Source organism: Chinchilla lanigera, unplaced genomic scaffold (genome assembly GCF_000276665.1).
Source record: "Chinchilla lanigera isolate Chin_1 unplaced genomic scaffold, ChiLan1.0 scaffold00041, whole genome shotgun sequence".
NCBI lineage: Eukaryota > Metazoa > Chordata > Mammalia > Rodentia > Chinchillidae > Chinchilla > Chinchilla lanigera.
In genome coordinates, this window is record NW_004955442.1 from 4,833,210 (window position 1) to 4,850,677 (window position 17,468).

Consider the following 17,468-nt stretch of genomic DNA (forward strand, 5'->3'; position numbering starts at 1 on the left):
GTCTTGTATAATTTAAAAGATTTATTAAGAGAGACACTATGATATAAACAAAATGATTTCTCACAGTACTTCAGATGTTCACCTTTTTATGCAAAAAACCTGCGAAATAGGCTGGCTGTTGTGTTGTGGCACACACCTACAATCCCAGCACTCCAGGAGGCTGAAGCTGGAGCCCAGCCTGGGCAACTTGCTGACTTATTGAGACCTTGTCTCAAAATAAAATATAAAAAGGGCTGAGGATGTAGTCAGTGTGAAGGCCTTGGGTTCAATCCCCAGTACTGCAAAAACCAAACCAAAATGACAAAAGCCAAAACCAAAATGGAACAAGTTTGATCTAGCATTTAAAAAGGGTTTTTAAAAAGCCACACAGAAGTTCATCAATTAACCAGATATTTACTGTTTTGAAAGCAAAGGAAAGTTAGCAAAATGTTAGAAAGTCATCATTTTGTAATGTATGCCTCTCTAGTTCTTTTACCAAACAACCTTATTAGATTGTAAAAATTCATTTAAAAATTTGAGAAAATCAAATAGTTATGGATGTAGGACAAGCTCTCCACAACTAGAAATACATTAAAATATACTTATTTAGTTGGAAAAGGAAGTGGCAGTGAGAATCCTTCACCTATTCTATTTTAGAGTTCACTGGAAAAGGATCATAATTCAGACACATACAAGACAGTGCACCTTCTTCATGTCCAGTAGGCACAACAGCAAAGCGCAGATTTTGATAAGTGAGGGACATTAGAAATAAATGCATTTAAGTGTTATCTACGTTTCACTAGGTAACGAAGACTGTTTAAAATGGTATATTTGAGAAGAGCTTAGTTTTGACAACTAAACTATGAATGTAGTTCCCATTGCAGAATGTGCTGTTAAGATTTTTTATGTAATGAAACAGCAATAGGAGACAAGTGGAAATATACAAGAAGAAAAGAAAAAAAAAGGGATCACATACTGCAAGCAGAAATACTAGACTAGGATGAAGGAACATAATAATCATTACCATTTGAAGTGGTATATCTATTTTAATGTACTACGATTGAACTCTTCAATAAACTATGAACTATGATTGAACTCTTCAATAAAATAATAAATTAAAAAATGAATATTAATATTTACATTGTAATCACTCAGAAGTTTTGTTTCCTATTCTGGGGGCATATTTTTACCTCTGGGACAAAATCAGCAGCCTCATCTTTGATTCACCTTAGACTAATGTTTGTCATTGTCCTTATTCTCCATGACACCTTACAGCAGTGATGGTGAACCTCTTAGAGCTTTAAATGATACCAAGAGCCCACCGTGGAACCCATGCCATGCCATAGGTTCAGCTCCACTCTTACAGGGTTCTGTGATAACTGATCTGGTTCTTGATACCCCTCAATTCATTTTTATAGTACCCTTGTATAGAGTTTTAAACACTTCAGATTTTGTTTGGCAAAAGCTGAGCAAGCAATGCACACTGAGCTTCATCCCCAGCACGGGAGTCCAAAAATCCGTGTATCCACAGCTGACACTCTTAACATAGTTTGGCTTTCCCTATACGAGGGCTCTGGATCCATGGGTTTACCACCCATTGAGGACTGAAAACATCTGAGGAAAAACTTCCACTTGTATTGAATATGTATAGACTTTTTCTTGTCATTATCCCCTAAACATTACAGTGTAAGTACTTACATAGAATTTACATTGTATTACGTATTGTAAGTCATCTAGAGATGATTTAACATATACAGGAGGATATGTGTAGGTTATACGCAAACACTATGACATTTTACTTTAGGGATTTGAGCATCTGCACATTTTGGTACCATGGGAGGGCCCTGGAACCAATCCTCCATGGACACTGACAGACAACGATACGGTTAAGTGCCAATAAATCGAGATGCCAATACGGGAGGTTCAGTTACGGTACTTTTGTTAAAGGTGACGACAAGTTTTTGTTATAAGGTCCACTGTCTCGGTAGTGTGACAAACCAAAAAACAGCTGACACTGATGAAATGCTAACTATGTGATAAGCTAGCAGAATTCATGCCTACATCAAAATTTTGAGGTAGAAAATTTACTGCTCATTACTCAACATGTAACAGCTATGTTAATGTTTAAGTATCCAAGTTAAAAAACTGCACAAAGATGCTATGAATGTCTTGTATATATACTTCAGTAAAAGGCCACCTTAAATCAATCAGGAGATTTAGAATGAGATTAGTTTCTTTATGGATTTTTAAATATATATATATATATGTATTTCTTCTGAATTTTATATACTGTGCACTGATCTTCCATTTATCTGCAACCCTTCTATCTCAACACAAAGGGAAGACAAGGAAATCTTGAAAGTTTTGTGGGTTACTCATTTGCTTGTGTTTGAATCCTCACACAGGGAGGCAGAGGTGCTCTGGACAGGGACAGGAGGACAGGGAGACACAGAGGACGTAGTATGGTGTCTTGGGCTCATGAAGAGACAGGAAAAGAGGAGATTTTGTGAGACTGTAACTAGTCACTTGGGCTTAGAAATCTTTGAGATGTAGGAGGCTGAACATCGGTAAAAACAGAATTCTAAGGGCTCCTTCACCTATACCACCAAATTTTGTGAATTAGTAATTCATTGCATTTGTAACAAAGGGACATGGAGATGCTTTTGGACAACCAAGTTGTAATATGTATGACAGGTATTTGGGTGAGCCTAGTCATCCAGTTTTAGAGGTGGCTGTCCCTCCTCGCTTCAAAACAGTCTTCAATAAATACTTGCAGAAGCACTGCCTGATCCTGACGCATCTCATTTAAAAATGGAATGCAGCAATCTGCCAGGGACACTGGGGGGTGGGCAGAGAGTGGGCAAGCAAAAGTTAAAAAGATAGCTAAACACAATGTTCAGAGAGGAATCTCAGCTTCTGGTCCACCGACCTTGGAGCGCAAACCATTAAAAGCACTGGAAAAGAATGAATCACTGAACAAAGAATTAATAATGACAGTACGGCTGGCAGAGAACAGTTGAAAAGCAGTCATCAATGAGCAAACAGACAGCACTGTTCACTTTTTCCCTTTCCCTTTAGACACCACTTCTGCGTAAGTGGTGTGAATGAAGTCATACAGCTGCTTAGCATTTGCGGCATGCCCCAGAATACCTGTGAGCTTGTCTTGTGATAGGGTTGCTAATTCTGCAATGTTCTTAACGTGGTTCATCAAGGAGTGACAGTTTTTGGCATTTACCCCTGGCATTTTTAACAAGAAGTCCTGGGGACCAGGATTGTATTTTTCTGACTCAGGCAGGGCTTCAGAATCTGCTGTAATGGCCATGGCTGTGGCGGCATCAGGCTGTGGCTTATTCTGTTTCAGTTCCTCAAACAGCTCTGCTGTTGCATGAGGGGAAGGGCACCAGAGAAGGCGGAGTCTGGGGAAGTGAAGTGTGAGAAGGGTGAGCTTGGAACTAACGTCGTTGCTGGAAATCTCCTGGAATAAGGCACCTCGGGCTGTGAGAGAGAAGGGCTTACTGGGGTCAAACTCAATCAGAAGCACAGGGCGCTTGTAATAGCGGGACATGGAGATGCACTGGCTGTACAGGCGGCCGTTATTCAGAGAGCCAATCAAGTCACTGATGCTCTTGCGCTCCACGCACATTTCTGGCGTCAGGATGTAATCGCCAACCTCTAACGTCACAGGTTCAATGTCAATGCCCCGGCGGTGGATCAGAGATGGGAGCTCACTTCGGAATTCACGCATGTCCACGACTATACTTTGCTGTGTTCCATTCTGTTCCTGGCCGCCTATTTAAAAGAGTATCGCTTTGAGTCATACCACTGGGAAAGAATTCCCAAAGCTAAAAGTTTAAAATCGGTGTTTCTGTTGTTAACCTCTGATGGATGGACACATAAGACTGCATGGTAGTATTCTCTCTTTTTGAAAAGTATTTATAGAAAGCAGAGGGAAATTACCTCTGCTTAAATTAAATAGAACCAATAGAAACTCAGAATCTATTGGTAGTTCCTTACATGCAGTGACTCATAAGTACAAAACATTTGCTCTGCTCTGCTTTCTGTGGTCCCTCTGTTACACTGACCGTATCTGTGTTGATCACTGTAGTTTTCAGTCCTACGACAGAGACCCACACACAGTACGTGCTTACTACGCTCACTCAGCAAGTTACCTTAGCAGTTGCTGTAATCATCTCATTGAGTCAAGAGATGGGAAAAGACAAAACTGGGGGGAAACCAGGATATGCATAGAAACTATGTAAGACTGCGTTAGAAAGCAGACTCTGTATTCAACAGGTCTAGGATATAAAGAACACATCAGTAGGTCTGAGGAGTCTAAGACTGCATTTCTAGCAGTGTCATGTGATGCTAATACAGATGGTTGAAAGATGACACGTTTAAACAGCAAGAGGAGTTGCAGGCAGAATTAGGGCTCCTAAAGATGCTCATGCTCCAATCCTCGCAACATATAAATATTACTTGACATGGAAAGAGGGACTCTGTGACTGTGAATAAGTTCGGTATTTTGAGGTTGGGAGATTATCCTGGGTTTTCTGGGTAGGCCTCAGGGGAAAGTCACTACCTTATTGCCTTTGAAGGTGGAGGAAGGGGCCATGAGCTGAGGAATGCAGGTGGCTTCTAGCACTGGAAAAAACAGGGAGGAGGAGTCTTCCCTGTGCCCCTTGGATGGAATACAGGGCTGCTGATACCTTGATGTTAGTCTAATGAAACCCATTTGGAATTCCGGCCTCCCTGCAGGAACTGTGACATAATACATGTATCCTATTTCAAGCCACCAAATTTGTAGTGATTTTTAACAAGCAGCTCTAGGAACCTTACACAAAGGCTTTGAGGACTGACCTAAAAAGGGCATATTTCTACAAAGAGCTTCCCGTGTGATATCTGCATGCTCAAATCTATTTTCCTTCATACTGCTTTATATTCTGCAGTTCTTCATAAAATGGTACCGACTTATTTGAGCTGTTAAGAATCTTCTTCAAAAAAGACAGATACCCTGAGGTAGTGTTTCCTCAAATATGATCCAAGGACTATCACTTCTATCAGAAGCCCAAGATGTTGACTCTAACTCACAACCACTGAATCAGAATTCCTATAGATGAGGCCTACGAATCCACAGGTTAAAAACATCTGAAGTTACTGTTAAGTCTACTAAATTTTAAGACCCAGTGCTCTAACTGTACTCAATCTCACCAATGACGATATCAATTCCATCATATTGCCTTTCTCATGCTGCTTGGCGATATCAGTTGCTGCCACGGAAAAACTGCAATTTGGGGAGTGGGAAAATGGTTACTTCTGGTTCACAGCACACTTGGAATGCAGCAGGTCTTGGTGGCATGCTGTAGTTTGAATATCACACAGCGCAGAGGTGGCCAGATAACTGAGATCAAAAGGAACACTGAGTAACAAGTGAATGCAGAAAGAATGGGAGTGTATACACCCCCATAATTTGCCACCTATGTGTACACCTAAGAGGGGAGGTAGAAGGAAACATAACTTCTTTTAGCTACTCAATGAATCGACTGGCCTCGTCAGCATTTACCAAAGTTTTTTTGGAAAAGTACATTCTGAGTCTCAACTAACCGATTTTAAATCCACCAGAGGAATATAACTCATTCTAAGCTGGGGTACCTAGAACTCAACCCCACTCATTTTACAAATGACACAGTGCCTTCGCTCTGGAGATGACGCATGGTTAGGAAACGGCAGAGCTGAGGCTGGAGTTTGGGCAGACAAACTCCATTTTTGAGTTTGGTAGGAAAAACCAACTTTCTGCAGAGTAACTGTGGTGCCTCCCAGCCTCTTGCTGGCAACAGGGGCTTCTGGCCGAGGGCAGCACTCACCGGCTTTGCGGGTGTCAGTAACAGCCTGTGTCAATGCTGTGCCTCTTGCTAAGTCCAGGTTGGTTTCGTCTCTGCCTTCTCTTTCTTCAGGGACAACCATGCTAGCCTTTTCCCTGTGTGAGAAAACATTTTCCACATTTCAGGAGGATCAACTTCAAAATTATAGATTTTAATCTTTTGAAAATTCTAGTACCTAAAATGATCTACATGGCTATAGTGGTAAAGAGAACCTAAAAATTAAATTACATTTAAATATGTAAAGACAAGTGACAAGTACTAGAGGCACAATTTTTGCTAAATTGCCCATGGTGGGCTCAAATTTGTAATCCTCCTGCCTCAGTGTCCCTCACTGCTGGGATTACGGGCATGAGCCACCATGCCCAGCTACTCAAACATTTATTTGAAAAATATTTAGAGTGCTCCTGTATGCTGTGCTAGGTACTCTAGATATAAACAGGATCATGTAACAATTCCTATCTTCAAGGTAGCTCAGTATCTTATACCTTGTAGATCTTGAGAACCCAGTAATCATAATTAAGATTTGCAATTTAGAGCTGTGTCATGAAGAGCTCCTGAGTAATAAAGCTGTTACTCCTGAGTAATAAAGTATAGTAATAAAGCTATTACTACACTTTTAATATGGTAATCTAATTATTCAAGATTATGCTAAAAAACTGAAAATAAGCTTTCTCCTTTTTTTTTTTTTTTAGGTACTGGAGATTGAACCCAGGGCTTTTAACATGGTAGCCAAGTATTCTACCCCTGAGCTAAATCCCAGCCCTTTAAAATTTTTTTAAATTTAACTTTTAAGGCTGGGGATTTAGCTCAGTGGCAAAAGCGCCTGCCTGGCAAGCGCAAGGTCGTGAGTTCGGGTCCCGGTACCGGAGTAAAACAAAACAAAACAGAACAAAATAAAGAGTTCTCTGTAAATTTAACTTTTAAGCTGCTCAGGCTGGACTTGAACTCATGATATTCCTGCCTCAGCCTCCTGAGTAGCTGGGGTTACAGGCATGTGGGCACCACACCTGGCCTGATGATAGGTTTTCAAATGATTTCACAATGGCTTCCATTTCTGAGAAATATACTCCAGAAATGAAACTGTAACTAGTAACTCAAATTAATTTTATAGAAAATATAAATATTCAGTCCCTTGCCTTCACCATTTAGCATAACTGTTGATGTTTTTTTATGTAACAAACACAAAATAACAAAAAATCAGATTCCTATTTCCACTTAATCTCAAGTACTGAGGTTTCCTATTTTTGCTTTAGTATTTTTAACATCTTCATACCCTGTGCAACATTACAATGTAGGAAGAAGGTGCTGTGTCACAAGTTTCTTCAAATGGGCATTTCTTCAAGCCTTGGTAACCTGTTTTGTGATGATAAAAATACCCTTTCCTTTGAAAAGCAGTGACTTTTAAGACTATATGGTGCCGAGGGTCTTAGAACTCATTTTTCTGCCAAAGGAGCACTTCATTACCAATTCTTAGTGTGTAGCCTTTTTTTCTCTTGTCATCTGTAACATACTGATCTTTAATTCATCTAAATACTTGGTTCTCCGCTGACTCATCCCATTCTGGTTATCTTAAACGGTAGTGCAGTGTCTGCTCTGACATCACTTATGGGGGTCTTGGCAAAACATCTTATTTTTAGCAACGTTCTTTCAGCAACGAACCTCAAAAATTATTCTGTGTTTCAAAACAAACACCTCTCAAATTCCCCATACTGTCTGGGAAACTAAGTATCTTAAATTCTAAATAGTGCAACCACCTGACTGCTGTGTAAAACGGAAGATTTATGATATTTATAATAAGTAGGCAATCACCACTGTGAGAGTTTAGGAAAAATTATGCCAGACCTTGGAGAGAATTGCATAACCTGGAGAGGAAATGCTGTTTTGGCTGAAATGGGGGTAAGAGTCCATGATCCCAGTTCTGCTGAGTGAGGTTTCCATATGTGCAGGGCTTACCCATGTGCTATTTCTCTTTCGATATACAGAATCGTTTATAAAAAACAGGAGCAGCATGGGGTCCACAACACTTTAGCACTATTTACTCAAGTACTCTCTTCTACACTGGACTCCCTGATGTACCAGGAAAATGCAGATGTATGAGGAAAGTATGGAACATAAACCCCACTCCTTCCAATGATGCCCTCCTCACAGTCTAACACCTGCTTTGGCTACAACCCTGTGCGGGGAAACGGTTAACTCAGCAAGCCAGAGTTGCTCAAGCTCTGCACATTTCCAAGAAAGGCCTGGCTCTTTGGGACTGACGCATGGCCAGCTCTTAGGAGATAAGCTATGAGCCTATGGAGAACTGTGCCTGGTTAGAGGGTTTCTGTATGCCTGAGGCCTTTGGCCTGTGTACCACTTAAGATTACAGAGCTGATGCTAACAGTGTGATTTAGGGTACATACTGACTTTGGTCTGGGGGGCTGAATCTAAGTGGCTGTAGTTGGTCACATGGATAGTCTTTCTGTGTGACTGAGCCCAACAAAAACTGCACATGCAGGCTCAGATGAGTTTCCTTGTTGCCAAAATTTGGTGGGCAAAGTTAGGTACATTTGTGCGACTCTACCTGGCGAGGACATTTGGAAGCTGATGTTGGTTTTTCCTGGGCTTCCTCCACATGCCTCTTCCCTTTGTTGATTTTAATTTCACTCCTTTTACTTTAATAAACTATACTGTGAGGAGATTTTCTGACCGCTGTGACTCACCTTCTAGTGAGTCTTGGAGTCTCGACATGAACACCAGTAAACAGTATTCTAGTTCTATGTGTCCACTTGTAATTTGGCCACAATTATTTTAACCAGAGAAAACTTAGTCAAAAGTGGTTTTAAAAATAGTAAAAAAATGTTTAAGAGGTACTAGCCGTGTGCAATGTCACCAGTTCTTTGCTTTTATCTCCTGAACATCTCTTGAATCTGTCCTCTCCTCTCTCCATCTCTCCTCTCACCTAATTTTGGCTACCACCTTCTCTGATCAGACAAGCGTAAGAGCCTTCTGAGTAGTATCCAAATTTTTCCATTTGCTTTATGACAGAGAAGGCCTATAAAAGTGCAATTAAGTCACATTTCTGCTTAGAATGCTACGATCCTATCCTGTTGCCCTTGAAGCCTTAAATCCTTGACAGGGTCTTTTATATTCCTGAACCTTCTCTCATACCTTTGTTCAGCACAACCGCTCATTGGCCCCATCTGCCTGGCAGCTCTTGCACATTTTTCCAAGTGCCAGCTTAAATACCGCTTCCTCCATGAAGCTATTCCTGATCAGCTTGTGGCCTGGGATGAATTTTTTTTTAACACACTCTCCTATTACACCTTTTTCTCTTACCTTTGCTGTCATCTGAATGCTCCTATTTATTACATTATTTATATTATTTAGTGTCTCCCTATTCCACTAATGGAAAGCTTCAGTAGAGCAGATGCTTTTTGTACCCACAGTAACCTTAGCACTTTAATATCTATTCTGGACCAGGGATAGAGTGGGCGCTTCACAAATATCTACTGTTTCAGCCTTGGAGGGTGAAGGTCTAGAAGACACAGTAAGACAGAGGGTTCTAAGAGCTTTGAACAATAAGGGGTAGTCTCTGTTATAACTGCTGTGTTATAACACTATTAGTAAAATGTTTTTCAAAAATATATGTACATGCTCATATCCCATATAGATAATTCCATGGAGGGCATTGTAGAAAATATATTTTCATAGGCTTAGAGGAAATTACTGTATGACCAGCTGCTGGAAGAATTTATGGCTGAGGCATGTCACGATTCTAGAAGATTAAAAGGGAAGAGAAGTGTGCTACCAGCACACCACGCTGAGCCTGAGAGGGACTTGATGGCACTGGCTCCGGGTTTACTGAGCCACTGTTATACGTAGCAATGCTTGCTCTCAAGTAACCAGGACATACACATATTTTACACAGTGCTGAAAACCCACAGGCAGTATGGTAGGATGATGGTCCATTTGGAAATTCTGTCTAGCACCCTGGCAGGCTGCTGCCACTACAAAGAATTTTTGCCCTCTTGCTGCAACTGGTGCATTGGCAATGTCCGTGGCATGGAAGACTGGTCTGGCTCAGTCATACTCAGTCCAGGCCATGGTCTCCTCAGGTTTAGCTTTTCTCTAGCTCAGTGACGTCTGATTCAGCCCTGGCCTGGGTCCTGAGTCCCTCTGGAGGACATCTGGTCCATCCTCCCTCGCCACTGTAGTCTTTTGATAGTGTTGCAGGAGGGTGGCCATCAGATTTCTTGACTGCATTCAGGAGTAAGAGGCAGCCAGGCAGTCTGTGACTATTTCACATATACTTCCCTTATGTTAAACTGAAAAGCACTTGGAACATTACCAGATAACCATTCTCAGATCATACAAGTACATTCAAACAGTACACTTTTAAAAAATGTTTTTGCAGAGTGACTCTACTGATGGTGATCAGAACCGGTTAGTTATAAAAGTATTTTCTGGCAAGTAGTAAAGTAGTCACTGTCCAGTAGTTTGCAGACAGTGGAAATTTTATGCAGACGAAAAAAATCCTAATTCAAAGTGAAGGGAGGAATCAGCATGGAGATTCCTCAAAAAACTACAATTAGAGGTTCTTTCTGATTCAGCTGTCCCTTTCTAGTTACCTTTCCAAAAGACTTAAAGTCATCATACCACAGTAATACATGTACACCCATGTTTATAGCAGCACAACTTATAATAGCTAAACCTTAGGAACAGCCCATAAGCCCATCAACAGATGAATGGATAAAGAAAATATGGTACTACTCTGTCATAAAGAAGAATAAATGTGAGGCACTTCTAGGTATATGGATGCACCTAAGCCCATGAACTTAAGTGAAATGTATCAGACACAAGTTTAAATATTGCACTGTTTCTCTTGTGTGAGAAACCAAAGTATACATTAGGAGCAAATTAGAAGAGAGTCACTAGGAAGAAAAAGAACTTTTTCATATGGGAAGGAAAACAAATGGGAAGGAGATGGGGTAGAGGGGAGTGGAAGAAAGGAAAAAGGATTTAAAGAAAAAGTTGAAGGAAAAAATGGAACTAGAGAGTTTGCAAATGGGGAGAGGAAAATGATTGAAAAAAACAATTAAGATGTGTAATATACATGTACACATTCCCCATGATGTAATCATTATGTACTGTAAACTTGTACTAATAAAGAAAAAGTGAAAACTAAAGCAATGAACAGAAAATGGAGAGGGTAGGAGGAGAGGAGTGAACAAAACCCGTGTGCAAGGTACAAGCTGGGGAAAAATCAGACCACAGCTGGCCTTGATGGAACCCTTACCCAATTTCCTCCCTCCCCATCTTTCCTGAGGGCTGTTAGTTATTTCCCTACCCACAGAAGCCTGGACTTTGAAAGGACTTCGCTCTAGTGCTTCTCATACTGATCTTCTATTTATTACCTTATGAGCTTTTCAAAAGCTTCCTTTTCTTTCCTCAGAGCAGTGAGATAACGTTGTTCCTCTGTTGATCCACCATATATAAGAAAGTAAACCCTGCAAGTTGAGACAGAACTCTTTTAGGTTGCAAAAACATAAATTTTTAATCCCTGAAAGGAACAACAGGACATTTGAAATCAGCAACCTAGAGTGCTCAAATAATGTTTAACTAAGAATAAAAGGTTCCATCTACCATACAACTTACTCAAATTAAGCTGCCTAAGCCCCACCTGTTACACGTCTCATTACCTAATGAGTTTGGCTTTTTCCCTTTCTTTCATCAGAGAGGGGAACAGAGTTTAGGTAAATACTGAAATTTAACTACAGGGATAAAATAATTCTTTCCGTGTAACTATGAACAAATGAAAAAATACAAAATCTTAGAGCCTCTTTTTTTCCAAATTTTTCTTTGCACCTCTGCCAAACAACTGCTTAAAAAGTTGGATAGCAGTTATAAAAACCAGTTTATGAAAGTTCATGTTAGTGAAAAATAAATGAAATCTATATGACCTTTACCTGCATAATACTTTCTCAGTTCTTTGTTCATGCCTTAACAGAATGGAGCCATCAGACATTTTCTATAAAGATGCACACAGAGAATACATAAGGACTGTATCAGGCATCTCAAAAATACTTTGATATATCTGCTTTTAAAAGACCTGCTTTTGTATTTTGTTGGTGCTGAATTAGGCATCTCTGTGGTATACTGTCTTTATCTTTTATAAGAGGTATTTTCCTTAAAGCCTCAATTTTTCTTTGAGCTTTTATCTTCCTAGATTCTATTTCTTTGAAGTGGAACACGGAAAAGATCATTGGGTAATGAATTAAGAGTCCTCAGCTCTTCCACAAATTTGCTACATGGCTCAGGTCAAGTCATTCACCATTTCTGGGTCTCAGTTTCCCATGGACACAGTGAGGGGTTGAAGTTCCAGGTCCCTTCTGCTCCTGACATTTGGATTCCAAACAGTACACTAGTCTGTTCTCAGGCAAGAAGCCTGGAGTACACAAGCTATCTACAAAGTTGATCGATAGCAAAGTATGAAAAAACTTACCAGACTATAATTATTTTACCAGCTTCATCTAATCTCTTTATCTCTGCATTATTTCTGATCCAGCTCCTCCATTCATCTCTACTTTGAAAGGCTGCATTAGTTAAACTGTTAGAAAGGTTTCTTTTGGCTCAGCTTTTGGTTCAGATTGAGTTCAGGATATTAATTTTGCTGTTTATTTCCCTTCAGATAATTGGAGAGCCAGAACACTATATTCTTTGGGAGCCATCATTTTCTCATCTGATATTTCTGTAGATTTTTCATCTGATACTTTTCGAAACTGAGGAAAATTCAGTTCAGTAATTCCCCCAAAACACTTTAGTTTTATGTGCATAGAATTCAGGCACTTACTAAAATTTAGAAGACATTTTAGAAGATTAAAATTATGTAGCTAAGCCATAATTATATTAACTTTTGGTGGCACTTAGAATGTTATAAATTTCCTAGACTTTTCAGATACTGAACCCAGTAAGCCACAAATTAATATAAAAGTTAATTTATATCAACATATATGGTACAGAACAGTGGCAAAGATGCAATTACAAGTAGTCGATTAGTATGCTGTCTTGCTCTGACATTTCATACCTGTCCTGTACAACTCCTCAGATTCCACAGAAAGCAAAAGGTTCCATGAACCTAACCAGCATCATAACAATGGAATGCTTTTTGTTTTTTTTCCGGTACCGGGAATCGAACTCATGACCTCGCGCTTGCCAGGCAGGCACTGTGCCACTGAGCTAAATCCCCAGCCCCTAACAATGGACTGTTAAAGATAAGAAAATAGGCAACTGGGATGGTTTTTGCATTAAATCCTAAAGAAGTGTGAAAATGAAAGTGTCAAGAAACAGTTAATATTCTTTCTGACTTGCCTCAGAGGTTTCCCCGGCCTACTTGCCCTATAAATTTCAAGCTGACGAACAAATGTGAGCTCTGCATCATACAAAACCACATATCTTGGCTCCACTTCATGGAGAACCCTTGTCAGAGCATAGGGGTCGCTACAACCCAGAAGCGGATGGATGATGGTGAGGGGTTCTTTCAAGATTCCATAAGCAGCATCAGATGACAAATTTAAATCAAATTCTTCATGCTTAATTTCTTCCAAGCAGCTTTCTGGGCTACTGCTTATCTCTCTAGGATATCCTTCCTCAACATCCTCTTCCTCTTCCACTTCTTCAGATTTTCCTATCATCTGAGTTAGAGTCAACCTTCGTTTTTTCTTTTTGGGAATTCTTTCTTTGATAGAACCCCGTTCTTTCTGTTGGAGGTCTTTGGGCCTTTTGTTGGATTTCATCGTTCTCTTTGAACCCTCCTCCTTTCTAAATTTCATCCATACTTCCTCAGCTTTGCTGTCCTTCTCAAAGGTCTTCCTGTACAGCTGCAGTAAGAAGTCCTCTGCCCCGGTGGTGAGGTAGTCTTTCAGCTGGGAGCATGTGCGGTCATCACTTGCACAGATAAGAACTTGACCTACAATCAGAAAACAACGGTATGTTTCTGTGTCCCCTCATTTTTTTCTCCAAAGGCAAGACACTTATCCCTTGTAATTTATAAAATATTGTAACAGACTCATAGATGTTAATCACATGGTTTTACCTCTCTGGCACGATTACTTAAATGATTTTGTTTTGCTTTGTTTTGTGAGACAGGGTTGCTTCATGTAGTTCACACTGGCCTTGAGTTCACTATGTAGCCCAGGCTAGCCTCAACCTCCTAATGATCCTCCTGCCTCAGCCTCTTGAGTGCTGGGATTACAGGCATGTGCCAGCATGCCCGGCATTGAAATGTTTTGAGTAGTGCTGAAACCACAACTATTCATTCTTATGAAAGCAGAGCATAGTATAATGGAGGCTTTAACTCTTTTCAATTAGTATTTTCTAGAGGATCTTGTGCACCAAAATAAATTTCAAATGGATTGTAGAGTCAAATGTTAAATATTAAATTATAAAAAAGAAGCGACTGTTTTCCATTTCTCCAGATGAAGATGATTTTCTAGACTTAAAAGCAATGGAAGAACTCTCAGAGAAGGTTATATCTACACATCAAGATGGATGCTATGAGTATAAAAACTGCATTAAAAAACAGAAGACAAGAAACTTTAACAACTATGACAAATGTTAATATCTTTATTATAAAAGAGCCAATAAAACTGTAGTAAAAGTTTAAACTGGCCAAGACTAAGAAAAGTCACAAAAGAGGAATTGCATTTGAGAAACTATTACACTTAGTAATATGAAAATTTAAAATAAGACATTGTCTCCAAATTAAAACAACTGTTATATATGTTTTATACATGAAATATATGTACAAGGGCTGGGGATGGAGCCCAGCAGCACAGCACCTGCCTAGCAAGCACAAGGTCATGAGTTTGATTCCTGGTACCAAAACAAAAATTCCAGTCCATAAAATATATGTACAGACACTGTCAACCTCATCATAGCTATGTGGAAAAGAGGTAAGCTCTTATGTTACTAAAAGAAATGAAGATTAAAAACTTTATACAATACAGTAATACAGTAATGTCTCATGAGCTTTAAGAACATTAATAGCAGTTGGCTCATTAATTCTATGTCTACAAATTATTATCTATACTATGACTTTAGCAACTTGAAATAGAAAATATGTGAAAGAAAGCCTGGAAGGAAATATACCAACAACCAACTAGTGCTAGAAGTAATCTTTTCCTTCTCTCTTTGCTTCATCCTTTTCACTTTTTCCATGGTGAGCATGGATGATTTTATGTCTTAACCTTCAGTACCAGAGGTTCTGGGATATCACCAGTATATTTACTAATAGAAGGACTGAACACTTGCTTGGATTGCAAGAGTTCAAAAACTCAATTGGTATTTTTTAAAAATTAATTTTTCATCTGATTAATTTTTCACCTGATCTGTTTTAAATTTAATAGTTCAGGTTTAGTCTACTGTGCTAATCTACTAATATACCCATTTTAGAAGACGGCAGGCCTAAAATTTGCAATTTTTTTTGAGGGCTAGATCAGTGTCATTCCCTAGAAGAGTTTAAGCCCTGTGGAAAGATACTCGCTTAGAATATAAAACAGAAAACCCGTTAGCTTGCTCCTTAGGGACTCTAGATTAAACGCCTTGTGAATATATATGTGGAGATTAGGTGAATCTTTAAATTGGAGTCCTGAGAACCCAACTAGTAACCAAAACAAAACAAAAAACCCAAACAGCTTCATGAATACACAATGACTCAATCTGGAGAAAATCACATCAAATGAATAGAATTGAGGTTGCCACCAGAATCTGTGTTCACTTGGCATTTATTCACCTACATTTTATAAACAAAATAGGGAATTACTTTAAAGGAGCTAATCAAATTAAGGCTCATTTAAAAGCAAATGCCATTATCCATTTTTTTTTCCTACCTGGGCCACCAAGGGCTTCACTCTCCTTATTTTCTGCCTCAATTTCTTTCAGTACTTCAGTTAGTGCCTCCCACTTTGGGTTGCTTTCTAGGACCAGTTCCTTTTTCATTTCTGTATAGAGATGAAGGATGACAATATCAGCATCAGTCCACAGACCATTTCTTTGAGTTTTCTCAAGAATCTGCTTTCCTGAAAAAGGCATACTTATGGTGTAACAGAAAGGTACTTCAATTAGCATTGATATAGGTTACATGACGCCTTGATAGGAGATTATATGTATGGTAATTAAAAGATGACTTGGTGTTAAGTTTCCACAGAGACACTATGTCTAAGCTGCTATACAAGATAAAGGAATGAGTGAAAGCATTTACTATTTCTAAAATCTCCATGATTCTCACAATCGTAAACATGTATAAACAAGGCACAGATCACACTTTTATTTCTACAAGTACTCACATTAATATTTTTAAATAAGTTTTGAGGTAGAACTGTAAACTAGGCAGAAAAAACAACTATAACTGTATCCTATACCTTAAAAAATGAGTGACATTTGATATCTAAGTAGATAATGTTGAAATAAAATCAATAATTGCCTCATTCTAGTATATTTATGACCTTTAAAAGTTAAAAGGAATGTTAAGATGTTTCACTAAGACTTTGCCAAAAAAAGTTATTATTCCGAACTTTTGTAAAAAAATCAATTTAGATTGATATTTGACCTTTGAAATTTGGAATCCTCTGGCAATAGATTCCAAGAGTTGCCATAAAAAATACTTTTAATATATGTTACATATGTTACATAAAATGTTTAACATGTATCCGAAGGAAATTTTAAAGTACATTTTAACTCGATAAGTGTTTTCATAGCAAATACTTAAATCAAATATATATTTAAAGACTTAAGCCTACAAGATACCTTGTCCTTCCTTAATTTCCATTTTTTCAGACATTTTGCTTTTTTTACTCATTTTGGCATCTGGAATATGATAAACCCTTGCTCGAGCATTTACAAACATTGAGGTGCTGGAGTCAAGAAATAGCCAACCTAATATGAAAAGTAAAACACAAAACAAAAAACTCCTTTCAATTTATGGTTAATTTTAAATAATCTCTGATGGTCACATGATCTATATATACAACTGGTCACCATCTTGTTTCTTAGTAACCATACCTTCTCTTATTGTTGTGGTCTCTATGACCTTTTAGACTAGTGGTTTTCAAAGTGTGGCCCACGGTCTCCTGGGGGTTCCCATGATGCATTCAGGTGGTCTATGACATCACAACTTTTCTCATGCTAATACTATATTGGCCTTTTCACTGTGCTGACATTTCCAATGATGATGCAAAAGTACTATGGTGACTAACACTGCTGATGCCTTTGCATAAACCAAGACAGTGATATGAAAGTGTACTAGCAGTCAATGCATTCTTTACTATAGTGCATTTGGAGTTTATTACTTAAAAACATCCCTGAAGAATGTAAATATTAACTGCATTAAATCTTGAACTATATGGGGCAAGGGTCCTGGGTAGTGGGGGAAGGCCTCAGTTGGTTGGAAAATAAGATGGTGGCCAGTCACACATGTATATTTCCCTACAAATCTCTGCAGTCTTCAGTACTCGAGCTGATGAAACCTGTCCCTTGTTGTCTCCTTGGGAAAAATGAATTTTAAGGGCTGGGGATTTAGCTCAGTGACACAGTGCCTGCCTGGCAAGCTCAAGGTTGTGAGTTTGATTCCTG

The 17,468-nt window shown here is 39.0% G+C and overlaps 1 protein-coding gene across 2 annotated transcripts in view; it reads right to left on the reverse strand.

Annotated features, from left to right (window-relative positions):
* Positions 1-243: 243 nt before the first annotated feature.
* Positions 244-17,468, reverse strand: part of Ercc4 (excision repair cross-complementation group 4) — a 27,749-nt gene continuing 10,524 nt past the window's right edge. The window contains exons 6-11 of one of the 2 annotated variants that reach the window (XM_005391144.1): positions 16,644-16,772; positions 15,728-15,838; positions 13,209-13,806; positions 11,255-11,347; positions 5,841-5,953; positions 244-3,768 (exon numbers count right to left, since the gene is read on the reverse strand). In XM_005391144.1, coding sequence (XP_005391201.1) covers positions 3,035-3,768; positions 5,841-5,953; positions 11,255-11,347; positions 13,209-13,806; positions 15,728-15,838; positions 16,644-16,772 — 1,778 coding nt within the window. In that variant the 3' untranslated portion in view covers positions 244-3,034. The remainder of the gene's footprint in view (positions 3,769-5,840; positions 5,954-11,254; positions 11,348-13,208; positions 13,807-15,727; positions 15,839-16,643; positions 16,773-17,468) is intronic. The other variant, XM_013517964.1, reaches the window with a different exon arrangement.